Raw genomic sequence first — 27,733 nt, 5'->3', positions numbered from 1 at the left:
TTATTAGATAATGATCCACATTGATCACATCCATTGTGCCCAAAGAACAAAACCTGATTTATGTGTGAGATGGTAGGAACTGCAGATGCTGGAGAATCTGAGATAACTTGGTGTAGAGCTGGACGAACACAACAGGCTAAGCAGCATCAGAGGAGCAAGAAAGCTGACGTTTCAGGCCTAGACCTTTCTGAAGAAGGGTCTAGGCCTGAAACATCAGCTTTCCTGCCCCTCTGATGCTGCTTGGCCTGCTGTGTTCATCCAGCTCTACACCTTGTTATCTCAGATTTGTGTGTGGTTTGTTTGATTTTGGGTCTTGACACTGCGTGTTTCCAAATCCATGTAAGAAAAGAATTGAATTTGTTACAATGTGAAGTTAATGAACAGTCACAGCTCAAACATCGCACAGAACCTTATAGAATCCTTTGCTGACTCTGAACAAATGCCAATTTTGGCCAAAAACTCTTCAGAGCTGTTATTATTTTGCTGTTCTTAAAAAGCATTGCTAGATATTACAGGAAATACGTCTTTGCTGACTATGAAATTGATCTACACCTTACGATAGCTGCAACTTAGCATCTTCAACTTAATTCTCTCGCCTAAAAGTTACTGGAAGACAGGTTGTTTAAAATATTCATTATAATCACCCCCAGTGGATAATAGTGTTCATGTGGGGTCATAATTATTGACTGTATGGTCTTGTTTTATAATAATCACAAGGGTATTTATAATATTTCTAGCTGAGTATTCACGGTTACTCAGCTTGAACAAGCTGTTTGGAAGCTGTGAGATACTGAATTCCAGTATCACCTCCCCACACTGTTCACTTACAATCACATTTTCTAAGTTGAAGTGGCAGTTCAATTTCAATGACTCAATCCAGGCTGAATTGTGTAACCTTACTCGCACCAAGTTCTGTTCATCCAACAACCCTGTACTCACTGACATAAGCTGGATCCTTGTCTAGCAACATCTCAATGTTAAAATTCTTGCAAACTCTTTATGATCTCTGCACGCAGTTTCTCCATGACATCTGCTGGCTCCACAAGAAATCTGCTCTTTTCTAATTCTGTCTCTTCTGCCTTCCCCTGCTTTAATCGCTTCACCATCAGTGGCTCTGTCTTCAGCAGCCTCAGCACCAAACCCTGCAATTCCCTCTCCACACCACACAAGTTTTCTACCTCAATGTCTTGCTTGACCAAACCATTGGTGGACTGATCGAACGTCTCCTCCTGTGGTTCGGTGTCAAGAGCCTTCATGGAGCATTTTGGGATATTTTAATAGAGGCTAATCAGATTGGCCAGCAGCTCTATCCTCTCAGAAGCATGGGGACAGGAACTGAACCTGTGCTGTTGTTGTCAATCTGAAATGCAGGCTTGCCATCCAAGCTATCTGGCTCTCATTACCATGAAAGGCTTCCTTTCTCAACCTCATCCTAACCTAAGGCATGGTGACTCTCAGGTTAAACCACCACTAGTCATCGCTTTCTTTCTTCGATGAGAGAGAGCAACTCTCGGTCCTCTGGGACAATGGGCAACTTTACTCTCAGCAGCACTAGCTGCAGCAATGGCTAGGGCTGGGGCTACAGTGTGTTGCAGGCTCTACGTCCTAGAGTCCAGGACAAGCCAATTTCAGCAGCTCTCATACAGGGAAGGAGGGGCCTGACTGAATAGGGAGGGTAGGTGAGGGCCTCATGGAGAGGCTGGGGGGGAGGGAGCATCCATGGAGGAACTGACCCTGTCAGAATGTACAATGTGGGACTTTGAGGGGGGCTTCCTCTAGTTCATGCCAAGCAAGGTAGCTGTCCACCTATCCCTGAACTCCTCCTGCCAGACTCAAAATTGAAGTTTGTTTAGGAAGGATCCCTTTACAAACCCATATTTGGAGCTAGAGTAGATTGACTAGCCTCACTTCTTTTGTTGTGAGGTTTCAAGCTCACATCCATGAGACACTGGGGAAAGGTAGGGTCAAGAACTGTCTTCAGGCTTGGACTGCTTTATAATACTGTTTGTTACACATTCATACTAAATATACCCGGCTCGAACCTTACTGTTACATTGTCAGAAGACTATTCCACAAACTCTACTACCCAATGCTAATTGCTCTACTACACAGGCTTCTTTTTTGGTTCTTTGCTTAACTCCACCCATACTAGTGTTATGCCCAGTGAGCAGCAACTCTATGACATCATCACAAATTTGATCTAAGGTCCTAAAGGTTTTAAACGACACTCCTCCACAAGTTTTCCTTCCTCATCATGAGCACTGATTAACATTTATATACATTCTCAAATGAGTTAGCTATACGATTATATTTTACAACAATTGGTGTACATTTGTTTTTCTTTATCTTCCACTCTTCTCCAAGTCATTCACTTGATTCATCTGCATTGATAGGTTAGATCAGGGTATCTGGAACAAGTGATAGAAACACTTTTGGTAAAAGACCATCGGTTGCATTTGGATGAGGTGATGGTTTTAATTCAATGAGAAAAAAGAGCAATGTTGTTCATCCATAGGGTAGCTGTTCCCATATAAAGAAACTTGTTCCACTGCAGTATACTGATCTTTTTCCAAAGTCCTGTTCCAAGGCATGAATGTTGGTTTGGGAATGCTGCACCTTGATGCTTGGTGTGTTCTTTAAATTGTAGCACACTTTTTCGTACAATGAATATATTGATTTAAGGATGGAAAATTTTGTTTTTACTGATGCAGGGGTTTGGAACCATATCTGTAATAAGATACTGAAGCATTAGATTGCTTTATGCTTTGTGGTGATGTTGTCATGTACAGAATTGTTTTTCAGATGAGAAAAGTGTCTCCTCTGATTATTCCTTTAAGTAGCCGACAATCTCTGTAGAATGTTTTGCATTAATGGAAATTTTGCTATGTAATGCTTCTTGAACAATTTTCTTGACTCTGTAGCCAGTTTTACTCAGTCTGCTGATTCTAGAGTTCCTCTTTTAATTGAAGAAGTTTGATGATTGATTTATCTGAGAGACCAACAATGATATCGAAAATGGGCTCTTGTTGTAAATTTTCATAGTGGCATAGTTCAGATAGCACATTGGGGTAATTAATTAAGTTATCTGCATCTCCCGGGAGCTTGTATCTGCTGTTGAAGTCTGATCTCACCAGTGTTATATTTGTTCTTGAGGTGAAATATTGATCAAAAGCTGTTAGAAGGTTGTCAATTGTAACTTGTTTCTTCTTGATCTGTGTCTATGGACTACCTGCTCTGAAATGCTCCCCATATTGGGGAAAAGTGTTCTGGTAGAAAAATTTGGTACAGGTGATTTTTTTTGCATTACCAGTTGATCAGCATTGTTGTCTTCTGGATTTGTTCAATCACTGTTGGGCTTTTGATCTCCTTGTACTATATTCATTTTGTTAACTTGGTACATTCCTAGTTTATTGAGGTTGTTACCGGATCTTTGTTGGTGTAAAGGTTGTACTGAAGCTGAAAAATATTCCAGAGATAGTAGGAACTGCAGATGCTGGAGAATCTGAGATAACAAGGTGTAGAGCTGGATGAACACAGCAGGTCAAGCAACATCATAGGAGCAGGAAAGTTGACGTTTCGGGCCTAGACCCTTCTTCAGAAATAAGGGAGGGGAAGGAGGTTCTGAAATAAATAGGGAGGGGGGGGGAGACGATAGGTGGAGAGGAGACAGACCGGTCAAAGAGGCGGGGATGGAGCCAGTAAAGGTGAGTATAGGTGGGGAAGTAGGGAGGAGAGAGGTCAGTCCAGTGAGGACGGACAGCTCAAGGAGGTGGGATGAGGTTAGTAGGTGTTTCCAACATAAAGTTCAGTTTTCCTTTACCAATATGGCATCTTCATGGAGATGAATGAAGATTTTCATTTTTCCCGAGATGGCTGAAGAATCCCTAAAAGATTTAGAGGGAGGGGAGGAGGCCTTTCTCGAAATGATGTCAATAAATAAGATTCCATAATTTTTTGACAGCTTTAAAGATGGCTACTGTGACATCAGTTGTACCAACTTTATTCTTCATCTGTGAAGCATTTTCATGTCAAATTTGGCTCATCATCATATTCGTGCTTATCTGATTTAGTTTGTTATAGAGACTAAAATTAATAAAACATCCTAGCTCCTGAATAAAACTTTCTCAAACAATCCAAGCAAATTGGTTTAATTAACATCATTTTTAGGGGTCTGAAACTTTGAATCCCAATTAACAATTTTTATTCTTGATTTTTTTTTCAGTTTACTTTATGTCTGGGGGGAGAAAAATCCTTAACTTTCTCGTTGCTAACATTGTCGTTGAGTAAACTGTTTAGAGATTGTTAAATCACAATTACAAGTTTTAACTGTTCCCCAGTGTGGACACTAGAAACACGGATGAGCCAGTCAGCAGCAAATGCAGAACAGTATCAGCCTATAATGAAGAAAGAGAAACTGTTGCAGAAACTCAACAGATCTAGTAGCATCTGTAGAGAGAGAAACAGTTAACACTTTGAGTTCTGGTGCAATGACAGCATTAGAGAGGTGACAGTCTAAGTGATATTATTGCCAGGCTATTAATACATAGACCCACACTGGCAGATGCCAATTTGAACAAAAAAAAACTTGATATAAAAGAAATCTAATGTCGGGCAGCACAGTGGCTCAGTGGTTAGTGCTGCTGCCTCACAGTGCCAGGGACGCAGGCTCGATTCCACTCTCGGGTGACTGTGTGGAGTTTGCATATTTCCCTGTGTCTGCATAAGTTTCCTCTGAGTGCTCCAGTTTCTTCCCACAGTCCAAAAATATGCAGGTTAGGTGGATTGGCCATGCAAAATTGCCCATTGTGTCAGGGATGTGCAGTCTATGTAGATTAGACTGTAGGAAATGTGCAGTTAAAGGAAAAGGGTAGCGGGGAGGGTTTAGTTGGGATGTTCTTCAGAGGTTCAATGGGTCTGCTTTCACACTGTAGGGATTCTATTCTACGATAACCATAAAATGATCATCAAGGATGGGAGGGGGCTGGGGCAACATCTCGCTCATTGATGCTTCTTGAGTGAAGGGAACTACCTTCCTCACCTGTTCTGGCCTACATGTGATTCCAGACCCTCAGCAATCTTCTCTCGACTCTGGGCTGTTCAGGATGAAAAATAAGTGCTGGCCTAGACAGCAACACCCACATCTTCTAAATGAATAATTTTAAAAAAGGCTCGTCTTTGATTGGAGTAACAATGTGTGAGAGAGAGGCAAAACACACACACACAATTTTGACTGAAGGATCAACTCATCACCACTTCTGTCTCTTTCATGTATGGGGATGGCCTTGTTTGGATTGGCCACAGAGTAGGGAAGTGTGGTCTGAGCAGAGGGCTCTCCTGAAAGCCCTTGAGATTATTAGCACTGTATGTACCTCTGCCCTTCAGGACATGGGACAGGATGGGGCTTGTGGCACAGCTGCGAGGGAGATGGAAAGGCATTTCAGGGTACCCACTGTTGGCAGGAGAATGCAAATGCTCTGCCATTGATGCCATTTGTGATGTTACAGTCATTCATTGAAACATCTGAATCAAATTGATGTTTCTGGATGTTCATATCATCGCACTGACTCTTTCACTGACCCAGGAATTACTTTATTCAAACCTCCTCCTCGATATTTTTTTCTGAACTATCCAGTTAGTTGAAACAGACAGAGCAAATAGAAATGTAATTTGCATGTTTGGTGTGAAACAAATGGAGGAATTGGCTATTTTGAATTATTTCGAAGGAGATAAGGAGATGGTAATTACTACAAATTTTTTGTAGCACATCATCATTTTTTTGGTAAGGATTTGATTGCATCTGAATTGTATTTTACTCAACTACTGTCAGTATTATTTGAATGCAGTTGTGAGACCAGGGATTGCAGCCTGGAGCCTTTGATCTATGCAAGCTAAATTGACTTATGCTAATGCCAAGAGAGGATGCACCGTGACTTACTAAACTTGTTTCAGGGATTAGGGACTTCAGTTACATTGAGATACTTCACCTTACCTCACCCCTCACTCCCTAGTGGGAAAGTCTAGGACCAGAGGGCTTAATCTCAGAATAAGGGGTTGTCCTGTTAAAACAGAGATGAGAAGAAATTTCTTCTCTCAGAGGGTAGTGAATCTGTGGAATTCATTACCACAGAGGGCTGTCGAGGCTGGGTTGTTAAATATATTCAAGGCTGAGGCAGACAAAGTTTTGATCTGTAAGGGATTCAATGGGGAGAGGCAGGAAAGTGGATCTGAGGATTATCTGACCAGCAATGGTCTCATTGAATGGCAGAACAGACTCAATAAATATTCAGCTGGAAAAGCTTCAGAAGATTTTGACCTGAAGTGGTGACCTTCTTGCTCCTTGGATGCTGTCTGACCTGCTGTGCGTTACCAGCTCCACATTTATTGACTCGAGCTTCCAGCATGTGCAGTCCTTACTGTCACTAAGTTACAGTACAAATTCGTTGGGCTGAATGGCCTAATTCTGCTCCTATGTATTCCAGGAGCTAGGGTGATCTTGTTAGAGAACATTAAGTGGAGTTTTAATATCATGCGTGGCTTTGATAAAGTGAACAGAGGAATAGTTTTCAATAGCAGAAGAGTGTCTAAGTGAATTGATAAAGAAGAGAAAGTGAAATACAGAGAATTTTATTCAAATTGGGTTATGATGATCTGGAATGCACAGTCTGAAAGGCTATTGGAAGTAATTTTAAACATAGCCTTTCTAAAAAAATGAATACATTCTTTAAGTGGAAAGCTTTCCAGTAAGGGATGAATTTTCTAAGATGTCTTAACTGTTTTTATGCTTTGTTGTATCGTTCCATAATTCTAATGAAATAGTAAAAATATAAACATCATCTAAACCCACCATGTATTTCAGCTTGGTCTCAGTATTATCCATGCTTTAAGTGTTTCTCGAGTAACACGGTTCCACGGGGCAGTGGTATCAGTTTCTAATTGCCACATAATTATTCATGACGTGACCCCAGAGTAATTCCTCAAAATGTACTTTGTGGCACAAACTTGCCTTTTTTAATCCACCGTGGGATACAGGCATTGTTCACAAGTCCACGTACTGCCCTTCCTTGAACTAAGTGCCTTGCTGAGCCATTCTAGAGGACAGTCAGGAGTTGATCACGTTGCTGTCGGTCTGGAGTCACACGTAAGGCAAATGGGGCACACAGCAGATTTCTGACCTTTAGGATGTTAAGAAACCTGATGAGTCTTTTTGACAATCAGTGATAGTTATCACGATCACCATTATTGAGTTTATGATTTCAATTCCAGATTTCATGAATTGAATTTAAGTTCCACCAGCTGCAGCGGCAGGATCTGAAAGAAATGGCCCCACAAAATTGTCCTGGGCCTCGGAACCATTATCATTACGCCGTTTTCTCCCATCTAATGAAGTACAAGTGATGAAAAGCTTAGAACACAATTCATACAACTTAAAATCCTGGAATTTTTAAATACTGGTTTAAAATAATCTCACAAATCTAACTCTTGCGTTGACACAGTCCAGGTTGTGGCATGGTACAATTCCAATAAATACCGCTGACGGATTTCTGTGAAAGTGACATTTGAATGTAAGAGTGCCCAAATATTTTCTGGGACCTCACGCATCAGGAACTCAATGCATCCCAGGAATTGGTGATGTGGCTTGACCGTGTTACAAAGAGTTGAATGTGAACTAGGTGAAAAAGTTGACTTCAGAAGGTTTGGTAAATCAATATTCAAGCTGTCTCTTACTAGGTGCAGAAGGCTACAGTATAATCAGTTTTCAAGAAACCCTTTAAAAGGTGTTGGCCTGTCTTATTGTTGAGAAGTTTAAAGTGTACACTTCTCAAAATGTAAATTCTTGAATTTGGAAAGGAAATATCTGTGCCCAATATTCCTGTCAGCTTCTTGCATGTCTCTGTCGCAGAATGCAGGGAGGTATCTTGATTCTGCTGTTAAGCTGCAGGGTTTAGCACTGGCCTTGGAACCACATTTAGACCAGAGATGTTTCCGTCTGCAAGAAGGACTGAGCTCGTGTATTTCTGCGCGAAGAACCGTTCCCTGAAAATGATGCTCTGTGCTTATTGTAATAGGGTTTCAAGTGACAACCTGAAACCAAGCTCCGCCATTTCTTTTTCAGTTCAGCTTGAACCTGTATGTTGAGAACGAAGAATATCAATGGTTTTAATACATTTAATTTCATATAGTTTGGTTCTAATTTCAAGCCACAAAAAATGTAATAGACATATTTGTATTCCATCACTCATTTTTCATGTTTAGTCTCACTCCTGACTTTCCCTAACATTGTGCGTGTGAACAATAAGTATTGTACAATTGAAAGTCAGGTAGCATTAATTACCACGCTTACTTTAAGAAGAAAAAGTAATGACTAGACTTAGCTATTGTTTTAACGTATACTTAAGAACAAGAACAGAGCAAATTACAGTACAGGAACAGGCCCTTCGGCCCTCCAAGCCTGCACCGATATGCTGCCCATCACAACTAAAACCCCCTACCTGTCCTGGGACTGTATCCCTCTATTCCCATCCTATTCGTATATTTATCAAGACTACTTTTAAAATTCACTATAGTATTTGCCTCTACTACCTCCCCTGACAGTGAATTCCAGGCACCCATCACAGTCTGTGTAAACAACTTGCCTCGTATATCACCTTTAAATCTTGCCCCTCACACCTTAAACCTATGGCCCCTGGTAACTCAATCAGAGATAGGAAGAATTTTCTGAAGAAGGGTCCCGACCCGAAATGTCAGCTTTCCCCTTTCTCTGATGCTGCGTGGCCTGCTGTGTTCCTCCAGCTCCACACTGTGTTGCCCCTGGTAACTGACTCTTCCACCCTGGGAAAAAGCTTCTGACTGTCCACTCTGTCAATCCCCTTAATGATCTTGTAGACCACTATCAGGTTGCCTCTCAAACGCCGTTGTTCCAATGAGAACAACCCAAATTTCTCTAACCTCTCCTCATAGCTAATGCCCCCCATACCAGGCTACATCCTGGTAAATCTTTTCTGTACCCTCTTCAAAGCCACCACATCCTTCCGGTAATGTGGTGACCAGAATCAAACACAGTATTCCAAATGCAGCCTAGCTAAGGTTATATAAAGCTGCAACATTACTTGCCAATTTTTAAACTCAGTACCCCGGCCGATGAAGGCAAACATTCCATATGCCTTGTTGATGACCTTCTCCACCTGCATTGTCACTTTCAGTGACCTGTGTACCTGTACACCCAGATCCCTCTGCCTATCCGTACTCTTAAGGGCTCTGCCATTTACTGTATATTTTCCATCTGGATCAGACCTTGCGAAATGCATTACCTCTCATTTTCCCAGTGTAAACTCCATCTGTGATCTCTGCCCAAGTCATCAACTGATCTATCTCGTGCTATATCCTCTGATGGTCCTCATCGCTATCCACAATACCACCAACCTTTGTGTCATGGACAAACTTACCAATCAGACCAGTTACATTTTCCTCCAAATCATTTACATGTATTACAAACAGCAAAGGTCTCAACACTGATCCCTGAGAAATACCACGTGTCACAGCCCTCCATTCAGAAACATACCCTTCCATTGCTACCCTTTGTCTTCTTTTACCGAGCTAGCTTTTTGTATCCATCTTGCAAGTTCACATCTGACCATGTGCAGCTTTACCTTCTGTATCAGCCTGCCATGAGGGACCTTGTCGAAGGCCTTTCTGAAGTCCATGTAGACAACATGCACTGCCCTACTCTCATTGATCATGTTTGTCACTTCCTCAAAAAACTCAACCAACTTAGTGAGAAACGACCACCCTTTCACAAAACCATGTTGCCTCTTGCTAATTCACCCATTGATTTCCAGGTGGGAGTAAATCCTGTCTCAAAGACTCCTCTCCAATAATTTCCCTACCACTGATGTAAGGCTTACTGGCCTGTCATTAGTTGGATTATCCCTGCCTCCCATCTCAGACAAAGGAACAACATTGGCTATTCTCCAATTCTCTGGGACCTACCCTGCAGCTAGTGAGGATACAAAGATTTCCCTCAAGGCCCCAGCAATTTCCTCCCTTGCCTGTCTCAGTATTCTGGGATATATCCCATCAGGCCCTGGGGACTTATCTACCCTAATGTTCTTCAAGACCCCCAATACCTCCTCCCTTTTGATATCAGCATGACCCAAACTATCCACACACCCTTCCCCAGACTCATCATCCACCAAACCCTTCTCTATGGTGAATAATGACACAAAGTACTCATTTCATACCTTGTCCATTTCCTCTGGTTCCACACGTAAATTCCCTTCCCTTTCCTTGAGTGGGCCGACCCTCTGCCTGGCTACCCTCTTACCCTTATATATGGTAAAAAGCCTTGGGACTTTCCTTAATCCTGTTGGCCAATGATTTTTCATGACTCCTTTTAGCCCTCCTGACTCTTTGCTTAAGTTTCTTTTGACTTTCCCTGTATTCCACCCTTACTTTGTGTGTTCCCAGCCTCCTGCCCTTGAAAAATGCTTCCTTTTCCTTTTTGATTAGGCTTACAATGTCTCTTGTTATCCAAGGTTCCCTAAATTTGCCATACTTATCCTTCATCCTTAAAGGAATGTGCTGGCCCTGAGTTCTGACCAACTTACACTTGAAAGCCATCCACATACCATATGTTGATTTGCCCTCAAACATCTGCCTCCAGTCTACATTCTTCAGTTCCTGCCTCACACTGTAATAATTAGCCTTCCCTCAATTTAGGACCTTCACCTGACAACTATACTTACCTTTATCCATCAGTACCTTAAAGCTTACTGAATTGTGATCACTGTTCCCGAGCTGCTCCCTTACTGAGACGTTGACCGCCTGGCCAGCTCTTTTCCCATTACTAGGTCCAATACGTCCCCTTTCTTAGTTGGACTATCTACATACTGTTTCAAGAAGCCCTCCTGGATGTTCATTACAAACTCTGCCCCTTCCAAGCCCCAAGCACTAAGTGAGTCCCAGTCAATATATGGGAAGTTAAACTCACCCACAACAACCCTGTTACTTTTGCATCTTGCCAAAATCTGCCAACATATCTGTTCTTCTGTCTCCCGCTGGCTGTTGGGAGGCCTATAGTAAACCCCAAACATTGTGATGCACCCTTCCTGTTCCTCACTATATGAGCCATCCAAGGCATTCTCCTGCAGTACAGCTGTGATATCTTCCTTAAAAAGTAGTGTAACTCCCCCACCCCTTTTACATCCCATCTATCCCACCTGAAACTTCTGTATCATGAAGCATTAAGCCGCCAGTCCTGTCCCTCCCTTAACCAAGTCTCTGTAATAGCAACAACGTCATAGTTCCAAGTGCTAATTTGAGCTCTAAGTTCACCAACCTTACCTGTTACACTTGTCACATTGAAACAGATGCACTTCAGTCCACCAGACCCACTTTGAGCAGAAAACACATCCTGCCTGCTCTTCCTCTAAGTCTTTTTGGCCCTATTCTCTAGCTCCCTTTCAGCCCATTTAAGTCCATTTAAGAATATGATATTTTTAAAAACTTGCTACTATTCATTGTCATTAGTTATCTTGATTCATTATAAACAAATTCACAAGGGTCTTATCATAGAATCCCTCCAGTGTGGAAGCAGGTCATTAAGCCCATCGAGTCCACACTGACATTCTGAAGAGAATCCCTCCCAGATGCATCCCCCTACCCCAGCCCTATAACCCTTCATTTCCTATAGCTAATCCACCTAGCCTGCACATCTTTGGACTGTGGGAGGAAACTCAAGCAGACACAGGGGGAATGTACAAACTCCACACAGTCACCCAAGGCTGGAATTGAACCCAGGTCCCTAGTGCTGTGTGGCACTGAGGCACTGTGCTACTTATGACACAGCAGTTGTGTCCCTGCTGCTGGGCAAGAAGATCCAGGTTCAAGTCTCATCTGCCCTGGCAGCAAATCATAGCATGTCTGAAATGGATTGATTAAAGTAACTAGCTATAAAAAAAGTTGTGAACTGGCAAATTTGAGGAAATCAGAAGTTAACTCACCTCACTATTTAAAAAGCAGTATAGGAATGCAACAATAAACCCCTGCAGAAGGAACAAAAAGATACATGAATTCACCATGAATTCATTTGTTGTAAGAAATTAGGAGAGGTAGGAATTTTTTTTTACCTGAAAAGATCCAAAACATAATTCAAAGGCAATCTGATATTTTTCGAAAACATTATCCTGGAAAATGGTAAAAACGATGTAATGTACTCCCAGCAATGGGATTAGGAGCAACGTGGACTTGGTGAGTCTCCTGATTAATTGAAAAGAATGAGAACAATTACTGTGACATATAAAATCAGCAGCTCTGCAGAACAAATATCGCATGATAGTGCTGACAGGAAAGGTCAATTTGACGTGTATACCAGTAGGACCAATAATATTGAGGATGTTTACAGGCAAACACTATTTACTTGCAAGGGGCATAAACATGCCACAGGCTGTGGGTAGCCTAGTTCATTTTAACCAATGTGTCTCATTTAGATGTAGGAGGTGAGGAGCCTGTCTCAAACAGGCAGCTCTCTGGCTTCAGTAGTAGACAGCCTGCTCACCATCCAGCCAATGTATGGTAAGTATGCAGAGGAGGAGATGGCTCAATACGGGTTCAGGAACAAAGAAGAGTTAGGACCAATTTTGCAATGGTGCAAGCTATTCTGTGGGGTCTAATGGAGAATCCATGCCCCTTCTATCCCCTCAATCATGTTATTGCACTGAGCTATGAAGGCTGCCTGATCTAGCAGCTTCCAAACTGATGTCTACATTAAAACGGTGGTTATGTCAGGTTATTATTTTTTTCTGATTAAATTAGGAAGAATGGCGTTAATAGCTTCTGTCTTTCGATTGTGCAATCATTACACTAATAATGGTATCACGCAGGCACCAGCACTATGCTAGTGAGAGGGGGGAAAGGAGTGCGAGTGGAGTGCTTATACTCGACCTCCCCTGGAATTGCCTGGTTTCTGCTGGATAAAGGGATTTGGAATCCCTTCCCCAACCCCAGCTAATGATTTGTCATCTGTCGGTCAGGAATCCAGGAGTGTCTGAAGTATCAAAGCAGGGAATGGACATGCTGTCTGAAAGTGGTGCTCAGAGCAAGAGGAAGGAACAATAGTTCTCAGTCCAACCACAGCCTTCCAGGGAGAGAATGACAGTGCATCTCTTGGACAGGTGGTATTGGAAGCCAGTCCGCTTAACTCAGATGTAGGGACAATACCACCAGATCGGATAAGAAGGGTCCCAACCCAAAACGACAACTTTCCTGTCCTCTGATGCTGCCTGGCCTGCTGTGTTCCTCCTGATCCACACTGTGTTCTCTCTGACTACAGCATCTGCAATTCTTGCCATCTCTCATCCCTTATCATTGCATTTGTTTTTGAGGTATTTTTAATCAGCTTGTTCAGAGATGTTATAACACATCTCTGCAGCAGATGGGATTTGAGCCAAGGTCCTCTAGCCCAAAGGTAGGGACGCTTTCACAACCCACAACAGTCTCATAGTACTGTGTTTTAAATGGAGTTCAATTAAAGATTTCACCTGCTGTACATTTGGGTGCATTACCATGATGAATATACTGGCACCCTATTAGCCGGTGGATTTTTATTTCATATTTCTAAGTGCTAACAAACAGCTCTAACATTTGTTTAACCTGTAGCCTATGAAAGTATTAATTTTACTGCTTGGACAGTCCTTATGTGCCACAATTTTGTTTAAAGACCCAATGCAGTGAGTGAATGGAGCTCAGGTTGCTGCTGGAGTAGCTGTGAGATATTATTACATTCCTCCAGTCTAACTTCCCAGTTTGCTACTCAGTGGAACTCAATTGCCATTGACTGGCCTGGAAACGGTAGATGGAAAACACATTACTCAACCTGATACGCATTCAGATGATGTAATATTTCTCGGTTAAATAAAAGGGGCTTTGAAAGTGTAGGGGAGAGTGAAAAGGAGAAACATGCCTCAGTAAGAGTGAGGGACAACAGTGTAAGGAACAGCTCAAAGAGACTTCAACAATCCTATTGAGCTCTACAATGGAATGAATGAGGCACCTCAAGATATAAATTAGTTTAATGCCAGAACGGTGCATAATTCAATATAATTTTCATGCATAATGATCTTAAAAACTGATTTTGATGAATAATTATCTTAAAAATGAATCAATGCATCATTATTTGGTGGATCTTTGATAGTTAAGATTTAATATACCTTCCCAAAGCTTCTGAATTGAGGCCAATTACACATAAATCTTGTGTCTTTGAGTCTGTGTGCTTATGTGAGAGAGCCCCAATACTTTCTCTTATGCTCATAATTTGAGATAACAAATAAATTGCTTAAAATCAAGGTGTAGAGCTGGATGAACACAGCAGGCCAAGCAACATCAGAGGGGCAGGAAAGCTGATGTTTCGTAGACCTTTCCTGCCCCTCTGACGCTGCTTGGCCTGTGGTGTTCATCCAGCTCCAACCCTTGTTATCTCAGATTCTCCAGCATCGACAATTCCTACTATCTCTGTAACAAATAAATTGCTTACTTGTATTGTGAGTGATTGTTGCCCTGAACGTCTGGTGACCTTAGTTTCTGCATCAGTATTCGTACAATACTAATAAACACGAGAAAGTTTAGCTGTAAATTAAACGGAAATGCTTGGATGAGCTGCATGCGCTTCTGAGAATACAAAGATATACCTGTTATTCCTGAAGATACATCAAAAACAAGTTATTTGACAGTTTCACTGTATTCAGATAAGCACCTTTTTTACTCGCAAGCACAGTATGTAAAGAGCTCATTTGTGTTTCAAAATTGCAGCTAGTGTCACCCAGCATCTTTAAAAAGTCTCCTGCCTGAATTAGGTGGGAGTATTGACCATCCCATGTTAGGTCCACCTCTCACTGTATCAGGTGAGCCTGGGTGTCCAAGAGGTGGCTAATGATTCTAGCCCTTTTTGTCACTCCATTGTACAAGCCTTCCCTACTGACCCCAAGCTCAGACCTATTCTCTGTGCTGACCGTCCAACTTTCAGGTCTGAAGAGGATGGTAACAGCTTCTCCAATGTTTTTATGTTAGCGTAAGGTTAACTTTATATGGAAGCAAGAAAACAATTGGGGGACCTTCACATGCTGAGATAAGGAGAACAAGACCATAGGATCAGAAGATTTAAGAGCAGAAAGAGGCCAATCGCTTCACTGAGTCCGTATTACCATTCAATGAGATCATGATATGATAATCCTCAACTCTGTTCCCCTTGTCCTTACCTACAATCCAACCAGCATCCACATCCAGAAGATCATCAGATGCCATTTCCACCACCTCCAGCAAGACGCCACCACCAGACACATATTTCCCTCCCATCCCTTGTCCACCTTCTACAGGGGCCATTCCCTCCAGGATGCCCTGGTCCAATCTTCCTTCACTCCCAACACTCCCCACAACCCCACCTTCCGGTGAAGGTGCAACACCTGTCCATTTATCTCTTCCCTTCCCAGTATCCAAGGGCCTAAACATATGTTCCAGGTGAAGCAACACTTCACCTGCACTTCCCAGAATCTAGTCTATTGCGTTTGCTGCTCACAATGTAGTCCCCACTATATCGGGGAAATGAAGCATAGACTGGGTGACCGCTTTCATCGAATATCTTACATTCTGCTTGCAAAAAAGACCCTGACCACCTGTTGCCTGCCACTTTAACAACTACCCTGTTCCCTGGCCAACATCTCTGTCTCAGCCTCACTGCGGTGTTCCAGTGAAGCTCAGCACAAGCTGGAAGAACAACACCTCATTTTCTGCTTGGCGGCTCTATAGCTCTCCGGACTCAATAATGAGTTCAATAATGTTAGGGCCTAAACTTATCCATATCCTGGCCCGCTACCCCACACACCAGGCCTTGTTATCACATAGCCTGCCATTACACACTACCTATTCTTAGTCACTAACAGTCCTGATTAAGGTCTTTATTTCCCATTGACAACAATTGACCCTCTTAGCCAGATCGTTATCAACTCCTTTACCTATCCAACTAATCTTCTCTCTCTCTCCCTTCGAGCTCTATCCTTTATCCTATCGCTTACTCCCTACCCCACTCCCTCCCTATTTTCTGCATAGAAACAGCCAGCTACCATCAGTTCTGAGGAAGGGTCAACGGACCCGAAATGTTAACTCTAATTTTTTTCATCACAGATGCTTCCAGACCTGCTGAGCTTTTCCAGCAACTTTTGTTTTTGTTTCTGATTTACAGCATCTGCAGTTCTTTTGGTTTTTAACCTCTTAGCATCTACCTTGTCAACTCCCTTAAGAACCTTTCAATAAGCTGGCCTTTTATTCTTCTAAAATCCAATGAATACAGGAGTACTGTACTCAAACTACTTCACTTTTCCTCATAGGATGGTTTCTCCATGCTTGGAATCAGCGTAGTGAGCCTTCTCTGGGCAGCCTCAAACATAAGGGGCCTGAAGCTGTTCACAACATTGTACATGTGTTCTGGCTTGATAATAAAATGTGAGGCTGGATGAACACAGCAGGCCAAGCAGCATCTCAGGAGCACAAAAGCTGACGTTTCGGGCCTAGACCCTTCATCAGAGAGGGCGATGAGGTGAGGGTTCTGGAATAAATAGGGAGAGAGGGGGAGGCGGACCGAAGACATGTGTTCTGGCTAGAGTCTTGCACAGTTCTGGCTAGACTACCTTATTTATTCACTCAATTTATAACAGGAGTAGAGAAACGGCACAGAAGCTAAATTAATATTGTGCTTTCTGTGTCTTTACAGACCAAGACATTTGAAATCTCCCTGAAATAATTAAGATTCAAGCCTGTAGAGACAGTGTTTATCTTTGTTGTCAGATCCCTCAAAGACCTCAGTCACTTTACCAGGGTGATCCCTCCTCTCAAGACCCTGAAATGAGTCCTCATTCTCCTTTTCGTACCCTCTCTCAGATTTCTCTGTTGAAAGTTTCTTGTTCAGTCATGAAAATCCAGCCATGGAGTCACAGTCATAGAGTTATATAGCACAGAAACAGACCCTTCGGTCCAACTGGTCCATGCCGACCAGATATCCTAATTTTATCTAGTCCCATTTGCCAGCATTTGGCCCATATCCCTCTGAATCCTTCCTATTCATGTACCCATCTAGATGTCTTGTAAAAGCTGTCATTGTACCAGCCACCACCATTTCATCTGGCAGCTCATTCCATACAAGCACCAGCATCTGTGAGAAAAAGTTGCCCCTTTTATATCTTTCCCCTCTCATTTTAAACTCATACCCCCTAGCTTTGGGCTCGCTTACCCTGAGAAAAAGTCCTTGGTTGTTCACCTTATCCATGCCCCTCATGATTTTTACAAATCTCTATGAGATCATCCCTTAGCCTCCAATGCTCCTGGGAAAGTGACACCAGCCTTGAAAGGCAGAAAGACCAGAATTGCACACAGTGTTCCAAAAGTAGTTTAACTATTGTCCTGTACAGCCAAAACATGACCTCCCAACTCCTATACTCAATGTACTGACCAATAAAGGGAAGTGTACCAAATGCATTCTTCACTATCTTGTCTACTGCGACTCCACCTTCAAGGAGCTATGAACCTGCTACCAAGGTCTCTTTGTTTGGCAACACTCCTCAGGGCCCAACATTAAGTGCATAAGTCCTGCCTTGATTTATCTTACCAAAATAGCACCTCACAATTGTCTAAATTAAACTCTATCTACTACTCCTTGGCCCGTCGGTCCATCTAATCAAGGTCCCATTCTGCTTAGAGGTAACCTTCTTCACTGTCTTCTACACAGCCAACTTTGGTGTCACCTGCAAACTTACTAACCACTCTTCCTATATCCACATCCAAATCATTTCTATAAATGACAAAAAAAAGCAGTGGACCCAGGGCTGATCCTCACAGCACACCGCTGCTCACAGGCTTCCAATCTGAGAAACAACCCTCCACCACTACCCTTTGAGTTGGTTCCTTCCCCTTCAGCACTTCTGCCTCTGCTTTTTCAAGTTGTCTCAAAATCACCTTTTATGATTGTGCCTCTGGGCCCATTCTCTGTTCCCCTTCCCTTCCCTCACATGCAGTGTGAGGCATCTTACTGCACAGAAGGACTATGGGAAGGAGGGAGCTGTTCCAATAGGATGGGCTCTACCTGAATCATGCTGGGACCAGTGTCCTGGCAAACTGTATAGCCGGGAGGGAGTGTGTGTGCGTTCAGTTGCATGGAAAAAGTTAAAAGTGGGAAGAGGGCTCAGCAGAGGTTATTAATGTTTCCAGAACAAGTCAGAGGCAGACAGAGAGAAGAAAGGGTGAAGAATCTAACGGCACAGCAAATATGTGGACTGCCGTGAGGAGGGGACAGTCAACATAGGGCTGCGGGTGTTATACTTAAATGCATACAGTATACAAAACAAGGAAAGTGAGCTTGCAGCACAGACGGAAATTGACTAGTACAGCACTGCACCTTCATTAGGCGATATCTGGTATCATCTGACTTCTGACTCTGTTATATAGTGGTCACTGCCCCTTCGGGTTTCCTTCACATTAAGCTCCCTACTAAAGTCTGCTTCATTACACATCACCAAATCCAGAATTGCCTGCTTCCCTAGTGGGCTTGACAGCAAGCTGCTCCAAAGAACCTCATTATAGACATTCCACAAATTCCTTTCCTGTAGATCATGACCAACCTGACTTTCCCAATCTACCTGCATATTAAAGCTCCCCACAATTATTGTAATAGTTCCTTTCTTCCATGCATTTTCCACCTCCTGATTTATTTTCTTCCCAAGAGTGTCTCACAAATTTGATTGAGTTTTATGAAAGGGTGACCAAGAAAGTAGATGTGGGCAGTGTGGTAGGCATTGTCTACATGGACTTTAGCAAGACCTTTGACCATGTACCGCAAGGTAGGTTGTTGAGTAAGGTTAAATCTCACAGGATCCAGGGAGAACTTGCCAATTGGATATAAAATTGGCATAAAGGTAGAAGACAGAGGGTGGTGGCAGAGCATTGTTTTTTGGACTGGAGACCTGTGACCAGCAGTGTGCCACAGGGATTGGTGCTGGGTCCACCTTTACTCATCATTTAATAAACCATTTGGATGAGAATTTAGGAGGTGAGGTTGAGCATGACACCAAGATTGGTGGTATAGTGGACAGTGAAGAAAGTTATCTGGGAATACAATAAGATCTTGAACAACTGGGCCAGTGGGCTAAGGAATGGCAGATCATGTTTAATCTCATACAGTTGCAATCTTGCAATCTTCTCCTTTCTTACTCACACACTTGCTCTCAAATTTCATCTTCTCTCCCCTTATTGCTACTTTAGTAGCTCTGTACTAGTTGTTAATGGCTTTCCAATCCTCTGGCTTCCCAATAATCTTCACCACGTTCTGTGCTTTTTTTTTGTTTTTATGCTGTCCCTGACTTCCTTTGTCAGCCATGTTTGCCTCATCCTCCCCTAACTAAAGTTCTTTTACCTTGGGATGAATTTTTGCTGTGCCTCCCCGAATTACCTCCAGAAACCCTGTGCCAGTGCTGCTCCATCACCTTGCCTGCTAGGTTCCTCTTCCAATCAAATCTTGCCACCTCCTCTCTCATGTATTTGTAGGTACCTTTACTCAATTATAATACCATTACATCTGCTTCCAGCTTCTCCCTCTCAAACTGCAGGCTGAATTCTATCATATTAGATCTGGAGGAGCCTGTGTTGGACTGGGGTAGACAAAGTCAGAAGTCACATGACACTATGTCATACTCCAACAGGTTTATTTGAAACCACAAGCGTTCAGAGAAATGGCAGAAGAACTGAACAGGTACTTTATATCCATTTTCAAAATGGAAGACACCTGCAACACACCAGAACTTCAAGAGAGTTGGGAGCAGGGCTGAATGTAGTGGACATCACTAAAGAGAAGGTCCTGGGGAAAATGAAAGGTCTGAAGGTGGATAAATCACCTGGACCAGATGGACTACACCCCAAATGTCTGAAGGAGATAGCTGAGGGGATTGTAGAAGTATTGATGGCGATCTTTCTGGAATCATTGGAGTCGGTGAGAATCTCATGGGACTGGAAAGTGCTGGTGTAACGACTCTGTTCATGAAGTGGGGTGGGGGAGAGACAGAAGGCAGGCAACAATGGGCTGGTGAGCCCACCTCAATTGTTGGTAAGATTTTAGAGTCCATTATTAAAGATTCAGATTGCAATGTACTTGGAAGTAAATGGTGAAATAGGGCTGGGTCAGCACAGCTTCATCAAGGGAAGTCATGCCTGACAAATGTCCTAGAATTCTTTGAGGAGTTAATGAGCAATTTAGACAAAAGGAAGGCAGTCGGTGTGTTGCATTTGGATTTCCAGAAAGCCTTTGACAAGGTGCCACATAGGAAGCTGCTAAATAAGATAAGAACCCATAATTTTAGAGGTAAGGTACCAGCATAGAGAGAGGATTGGTTGACTGGCAGAAGACAGAGAGTAGGGATAAAGGAGTCTTTTTCAGGATGGCAGTCAGTAATAGTGGAGTTCTGCAGGTGTCAGTGCTGGGATCTCAACTATTCATGTTATACATCAATGCTCTGGAGGAAGGGGCTGACAGCATTGCTGCTAAGTTTGCATGTAACACAAATATAGTTGGAGTAACAGGTAGTGTTGAGAAACTAGGAAGGCTGCAGAAGGACTTAGATAGGCTAGAGTGGGCAAAAACACGGCAGATAGAATACAATGTGAGAAAATGCACTTGGTAGGGAGAAGAGGCCTGGACTTTTTTTTAAATAGCGAAATGCTTCGGAAATCTGAAGGACAAAGGGACTTTGGACTCGGTGCTCTCTTAAGGTTAACATGTGGGTTCAGTGGCAGTTAGGAAGGCAAGTGCAATGTTGGCATTCACTTCAAGAGGGCTAAAATACAACAGTGGAGATGTACTGTTGAGGCAGTATAATGTTCTGGGCAGACAGACCAGATTTGGAATCCTGTGAGCAGTTTTGGGTCCTGTATCTAAGGAAGAATGTACTGGCATTGGAAGGGGTTCAGATGAGGTTTAGAAGAACGATCCTGTGCATGGAGGGCTTCTCATGTCAGAAGTGGCTGAAGACTCAAGATCTGTACTTAATGGAGCTTAAATGGATGAGGCCAGGGTGGGGGACAGGAATCTGACTGAAACTTACAGAATACTGCGAGGCCTAGAGTGAGTGGATTTGGAGAAAACGAGTACGAGTAGGACCTGAGGGCAAAGCCTTAGTGTGAAGGGAAGACCCTTAAGAATTGTGATGATGGGGAATTTCTTTTGCCAAAGGGTAGTGAATCTGTGGAACTCTTTGGTTCAGGGGGCTTCAGAGACCAAGTCATTGAATGCATTTAAGACAGACATGTTGACTTTCCTTAATTAACCCTTGCATGACCACAAACCTATTAACATTCCTGGGACAGCCCACAAGTTTCCATCTAAAGCACTCACCTTCCTGACTTGAAAATATATTGCTGTTCATTCCAAATCCCGGAATTCCGTCCCTAAGGCCTACTTATAGCACATGGTCTGCAACAGTTCAAGGAGGTAGCTCACCACCACCTTCTCAAGGGCAACTAAGGACAGGCAGTGAATGTTGGAATGAATGTGGAAAGCACATCCCTGAATTTACAAAAACAAAGTGTCCTGTACTATTGGTCCTAGAAGTTTCTCCATCACCAAAGTTAAACTGATTGGCCTGTAGAATTAATTTGGCCTCCTGCGCTGCAAAATTTAATTGCAGCTGGTGAGTCTGAAAGAGAAATTCTTGCCTCGTTGAATTGTTCACTTCAATGTTATCATTTAAAGTCAAATCAGTGACGAGTGTGGGATGTGTATGAATAATACTACTGATTTATGTTCTTATATCAGGAGCACTTCAGGAACAAAGACTTGTAAACTGTTCCCAAGCTGCTTCAAAGCAAGAGAACAGCTGGATTAGGTCAAAAGAAACATGCATGCTTAAAAATGTGCAAAAACATTACTTGATGTTTGCTAAATTTTTATCAAAGGAAGACGTCACCCCATTGAGACACTGCCTAATGTCCAAGGAATGTAATGGGTTAGCCGAATTATTTTATCTGGAGCAAGAGTAGTAAGGGACCAGTTGGGGGGGATTAATGGTTCTATGAAACACTTGACACAATCAACAAGAATTTTATTGAGACACACAGGACTGGCATTCTTGGTTTAATTCAAATAACTTTATAGCAAGTATCTTAGGTATCTTGGTATTAAGGTGTCAGGCATGACATGTGGGTGGATGGAATATTTCTATGGAGCGGAATGTCTTGCCATAGGGATTGACAAAGGGAAAATGACAACCCCCAACTCTTGTCGCCACCATGTTTCTGGCAGCTGTCGGAATAGTCACCAGACACCAATATCAGCCAGGTCAGATTTCCACCAAGGGCACTATTCAGTTGGGAATGGCAGGCCTTCCTCAAGAACTGCCGCGTGACCTTGGCTTGTGGTGAGCTGACACTGCTGTTGCAGGTAGTTTACTCACCTACACAGGTTATCAATGTGTTGAAAGATTTTCAGAGATTTTCAAACATTTGATTATATATCTCCTATGGTACTAACATCAATTTCCACCTTTCCCTCCCCAGGCCCTTTCCCTGCCCAAAGGTAACAAGCCATTACATAGCAGCTCAACTCTTTTCTTTGCAAAACAGACCCACCATCAAACTACCAGGGCACCCAATTCAGCAAATTCCAGGGGCAGTGTAACATTAGCAAAATCAAGAAGTAGGGGGAAGCAAGGGAGGGACTAAATTGAAATAGTGTTGGTGGTGAGATAAAGTAACCCAGCTCTTTTTTACCCCGCTAAATCAACCTGCTTTGACTTATTATAAGAAACTGCTAGAGTAGGTGAGAATTGAACATGCATCTTCTTGCCCAAAGGTAGGGACACTGCACCACAACAGCACCCCTCACTACCCCCAAAACACCAGTACTCAGTTTGTAAATACAAAGTTCAAGGGCTCTCAATCATCTCTGAGGCTGATCTGTTATCTAACTCTAACACCAGGAAGGTTGTGCATTGATACTGAGACAACTTTGAAGATAACCATCAGTCTTTGGCAAAGCTGGTGACTGGCACATTGGCACGGGTGACTGGCAAATTGGGAGGAATGTGTGTGGCGGCTGTGGGGTAGTAGAGGCTTGTCCCATTGGCACGCATAGGCCCCTTCATGGCCATGCCTACACCACAAGGAGCTAGCTGGCAAGGCACCAGGATGTGGTGTGGCTCTTAACTTGAGCCATTATGCAATACATTTGGCTCTTGGTATGCAGGCTCCTGCCACGCGCAATATGCCACAATGGCAGGAAGACATCAGGCTCCCCTCCTGAAGTGACCCTCTGCCATACTGCCAGCCTTGTTCACCACTCAGCACTTCTCAATGGGCTGGGAAGTGTCACTCCTGAGTGTAATTTATGCTGACATTCCAGTGCACTCTTGAGGGAGTGCTGCACTCTGGCAGGTCCGCTGGCCATATTTGAGAAACACCCTTACTAAAAAGCTCATAGATCTCTTGGTGTCCCGATCAATATTGATCCCTCAACCAATGTTGCTAAAACATGAATGAATGCACTTCACTGCTGTTTGTGAGATCTTATGTTCAAATTGCTGCATTTCCTACATTATAACAACAAATGCATTTCAGTGGATGGAAAGAGATTTGGAAGGCTCTGCAGATGTATAAAGCTCCAATGAAATGCAAACTGTTTCCTTCTGAGGCATTGTTTCTCTCTGTCCTGGTGATATGTGAGAAAATTAAACAATCCTTAGCTCTAACTAAGGAGATCAGACAGCTCTCAAAGTGTCGGGCATGAACGGCACTGCCAAAAAACAGAAGGGAGAAACTAGAAGTTGCTTGGTGACTGTCTATATCAGTAATTTGCAGTTTGTGAAGCGTTCTTGGGATGTTTCCAAGACACGTGGTAAGAACCTTCATAAAGAAAAGTCTGTCCCTCTTCTAGATTGCAGCTCAAGCACTTTTGGCTGCATGAGAAATAAATCCATCCAATCTGCAGGCAGAATCCTTTCAGAAGGAAAACGGGAGATTCTAAGCCCATGCCCTGGCTTGTTCCTGAGGAGTCCCGGTTTCCTGGATCATACAGTCACAGAGTCATGTAGCTAGAAACAGGTCCGTCAGCGCACTGTGTCTCTGAATGACAAATGCCAAACTATGCTAATCACATTTATCTGCACTTGGTCCATGATGTATATGCTCTGGCATTTTAAGTGCTCATCCAGAAGCTTCTTAAATGTTGGGAGAGGACCTGCCTCCCACACCCATTCAGGCAACATGTTCCACATTTCTACCACCCTCTGGGTGAAAAGTTTTTTCTCTCAGATCTCCTCTAAACCATTAACTTCTCATCTTGAACCTATACCTGTGGAGCCTAGCCACATCTACCACAGGGGATAGATTCTCAACACTTAGCCAGTACCTCTCTCAATTTTGTACACCTCAATCAGATTCCCCCTGTGCTTCCTCTGCTCCAGGGACAGCAAATCCAGTCTCTCCTTATAACTGAGACTTTTCATCCCAGGCAACATCCTGGTGAATCACCTCTGTGTTTAGGGTGGGCCTCCCAGGGCTTGAGAGTTCACGTTATGCTTATTTCAATCTCCCAGTCTAATTCTAAAAATAATTTGCTTGTTAAATGAAACAAAATATTGTTTTAATTTATTTCTGACATTATTAACACAGATTTGTGCCCCACTAAACTGGAGGGGCACAGATATTTTGGCTGGGAGGTTTGCTGATGTCACTTGGGAGGATTTAAACTAGCTTGGAAGGGGTGTGGGAACCAAAGCAAAGGAGAATTGACTGAAAGGGAACAAGAGAATAGAGCCAGTAAGACTCAGAGGAAGAGCAGGCAGGGTATGGTTGCTCATCAAAGCAGGTCTGGTGGACTGAAGTGCATCTGTTTCAATGCAACAAGGGTAACAGGTAAGGCAGATGAACTTAGAGCTTGGATTAGTACTTAGAACTATGATGTTGTTGCTATTGCAGAGACTTGGTTAAGGGAGGGACAGGATTGGCAATGTTTCAGGATACAAATGTTTCAGGTGGGATAGAGGGAGATGTAAAAGGGGTGGGGCCTTGCACTACTTGTGAAGGAGAATATCACAGCTGTACTGCAGGAGGGACCTTGGACGGCTCACACAGAGAAGCAATATGAGTACAACTCAGGAACATAAAGGGTGCAATCACAATGTTTGGGGTTTACCATAGGCCTACCAATAGCCAGCGGGAGACAGAAGAACAGATATGTAGGCAGATTTTGGAAGTATGTGGAAGGCTTTCAAATGTAAGCTGATAGGAACTCAGGACCAGTATGTTTCTGTAAGGATGAAGGATAATGTGGCAAGTTTAGGGAAGCTTGGATAATGAGAGATACTGTGAGTCTATTCGAAAAGGAGCCTTACATCAGTGGTAGAGACATTACTGGAGAGGATTCTTCAAGACAGGAATTACTCCTACTTGGAAATTAGTGGGTGTATTAGCGAGAGGCAACATGATTTTATGGAGAGGAGGTCGAGTCTCACGAACTTGGTTGAGTTTTTTGAGGAAGTGACCTGGATGATCGATGAGGTTAGTGCAGTGGATGTTGTCTACATGGACTTCAGTAAGGCGTTTGACAAGGTCCCCCATGGCAGACTAATAAAGAAGATAAAGTCATGTGGGGTCAGGGGTAAGCTTGTCAGATGGATAAAAAACTGGCTGTCATAGAAGTCAGAGGGTATCAGTGGAAGGGTGCATTTCTGAGTGGAGGGCTGTGACTAGTGGTGTTCCTCAGGGATAATAAAGTGTGAAGCTGGATGAACACAGCAGGCCAAGCAACATCTCAGGAGCACAAAAGCTGATGTTTTGGGCCTAGACCCTTCATCAGAGAGGGGGATGGGGTGAGGGTTCTGGAATAAATAGGGAGAGAGGGGGCGGCGGACCGAAGATGGAGAGAAAAGAAGATAGGTGGAGAGAAGATAAGTGGAGAGGAGAGTATAGGTGGGGAGGTAGGAGGAGATAGTCAATCCAGGGAAGGTGGACAGGTCAAGGAGGTGGGATGAGTTTAGTAGGTAGGAGATGGAGGTGTGGCTTGGGGTGGTAGGAGGGGATGGGTGAGAGGAAGAACAGGTTAGGGAGGCAGAGACAGGCTGGGCTGGTTTTAGGATGCAGTGGGGGGAGGGGATGAGCTGGGCTGGTTGTGTGATGCAGTGGAGGGAGGGGATGAACTGGGCTGGTTTTGGGATGCGGTGGGGGAAGGGGAGATTTTGAAGCTGGTGAAGTCCACATTGATACCATTGGGCTGCAGGGTTCCCAAGTGGAATATGAGTTGCTGTTCCTGCAACCTTCGGGTGGCATCATTGTGGCACTGCAGGAGGCCCATGATGGACATGTCATCTAAAGAATGGGAGGGGGAGTGGAAATGGTTTGCGACTGGGAGGTGCAGTTGTTTATTGCGAACCGAGCAGAGGTGTTCTGCAAAGCGGTCCCTGAGCCTCCGCTTGGTTTCCCCAATGTAGAGGAAGCCACACCGGGTACAATGGATACAGTATACCACAATGGCAGATGTGCAGGTGAACATCTGCTTAATATGGAAAGTCACCTTGGGGCCTGGGATAGGGGTGAGGGAGGAGGTGTGGGGGCAAGTGTAGCACTTCCTGCGGTTGCAGGGGAAGGTGCCGGGTTTGGTGGAGTTGGAGGGCAGTGTGGAGCGAACAAGGGAGTCATGGAGAGAGCGGTCTCTCCGAAAGGCAGACAAGGGTGGGGATGGAAAAATGTCTTGGGTGGTGGGGTCGGATTGTAGATGGCGGAAATGTTCCTCAGGGATCTGTGTTGGGACTTTTGCTGTTTGTAATACATATAAATAAATTGGAGGAAAATGTAACTGGTCTGAATAGTAAGTTTGTTGACGACACAAAGGTTGGCGGAATTGCGGTTAGCAATGACGACCATCAGAGGACACTGCAGGATATAGATCAGTTGGTGACTTGGGCAGAGAGATGGCAGATGGAGTTTGATCTGGAAAACTGTGAGGTGATGCATTTCGGAAGGTCTAATCTAGATGGAAAATATCCAGTAAATGGCAGAGCCCTTAAAAGTACTGATAGGCAGAGGGATCTGGGTGTACAGGTACACAGGTCACTGAAAGTGCCAACGCGCGTGGAAAAGGTAGTCAACAAGACGTATGGAATGCTTGCCTTTATCGGCCAAGGCATTGAGTTTAAATATTGGAAGGTAGTGTTGGAGATTTATATAATGTTAGTTAGGTTGCATTTGGAATACTGTGTTCAATTCAAGTCGCCATACTACACAGAAAGACGTGGTGGCTTTGCAGAAGATACAGAAAGGTTTACCAGGAAGTTGCCTGGTATGGAGGGCACTGGTTTTGAGGAGAGATTGGAGAAACCTGTGTTGTTTTCACTGGAACAACGGAGGTTGAGGGGCGACCTGATGACGGTCTACAAGATTACGAAGGGCACGGACAGAGTGGACAGTCAGAAGCTTTTCCACAGGGTGGAAGAGTCAGTTACCAGGGGCCATGGGTTTAAGGTGCATGGGGCAAGGTTTAAAGGTGCCGTACAAGCAAGACTTTTACACAGAGTGTGGTGGGTGCCAGGAACTCACTCTCGGGGGAGGTAGTGGAAGCAAATACTACAGTGACTTTTAAAGGGCGTCTTGACAAATGTATGATTGGATGGGATTAGAGGGATATGGTCCCTGGGAGGGTCGGGGGTTTTAGTGTGAT

The 27,733-nt window shown here is 43.5% G+C and overlaps 1 protein-coding gene across 1 annotated transcript in view; it reads right to left on the bottom strand.

Moving 5' to 3' along the window:
- Nucleotides 1-284: 284 nt before the first annotated feature.
- vipr2 (vasoactive intestinal peptide receptor 2) overlaps nucleotides 285-27,733 on the bottom strand; it is a 148,398-nt gene continuing 120,949 nt past the window's right edge. Inside the window, exons 10-13 of the mRNA XM_048559580.2 lie at nucleotides 14,528-14,619; nucleotides 12,126-12,255; nucleotides 12,000-12,041; nucleotides 285-8,125 (exon numbers count right to left, since the gene is read on the bottom strand). Of these exons, the coding sequence (XP_048415537.2) occupies nucleotides 7,967-8,125; nucleotides 12,000-12,041; nucleotides 12,126-12,255; nucleotides 14,528-14,619 (423 nt within the window). The 3' untranslated portion in view covers nucleotides 285-7,966. The remainder of the gene's footprint in view (nucleotides 8,126-11,999; nucleotides 12,042-12,125; nucleotides 12,256-14,527; nucleotides 14,620-27,733) is intronic.

This window comes from Stegostoma tigrinum, chromosome 2 (assembly GCF_030684315.1).
Source record: "Stegostoma tigrinum isolate sSteTig4 chromosome 2, sSteTig4.hap1, whole genome shotgun sequence".
NCBI lineage: Eukaryota > Metazoa > Chordata > Chondrichthyes > Orectolobiformes > Stegostomatidae > Stegostoma > Stegostoma tigrinum.
The sequence above is the reverse complement of the archived record's forward strand: the minus strand, read 5'-3'. Positions and strand labels throughout refer to the sequence as shown.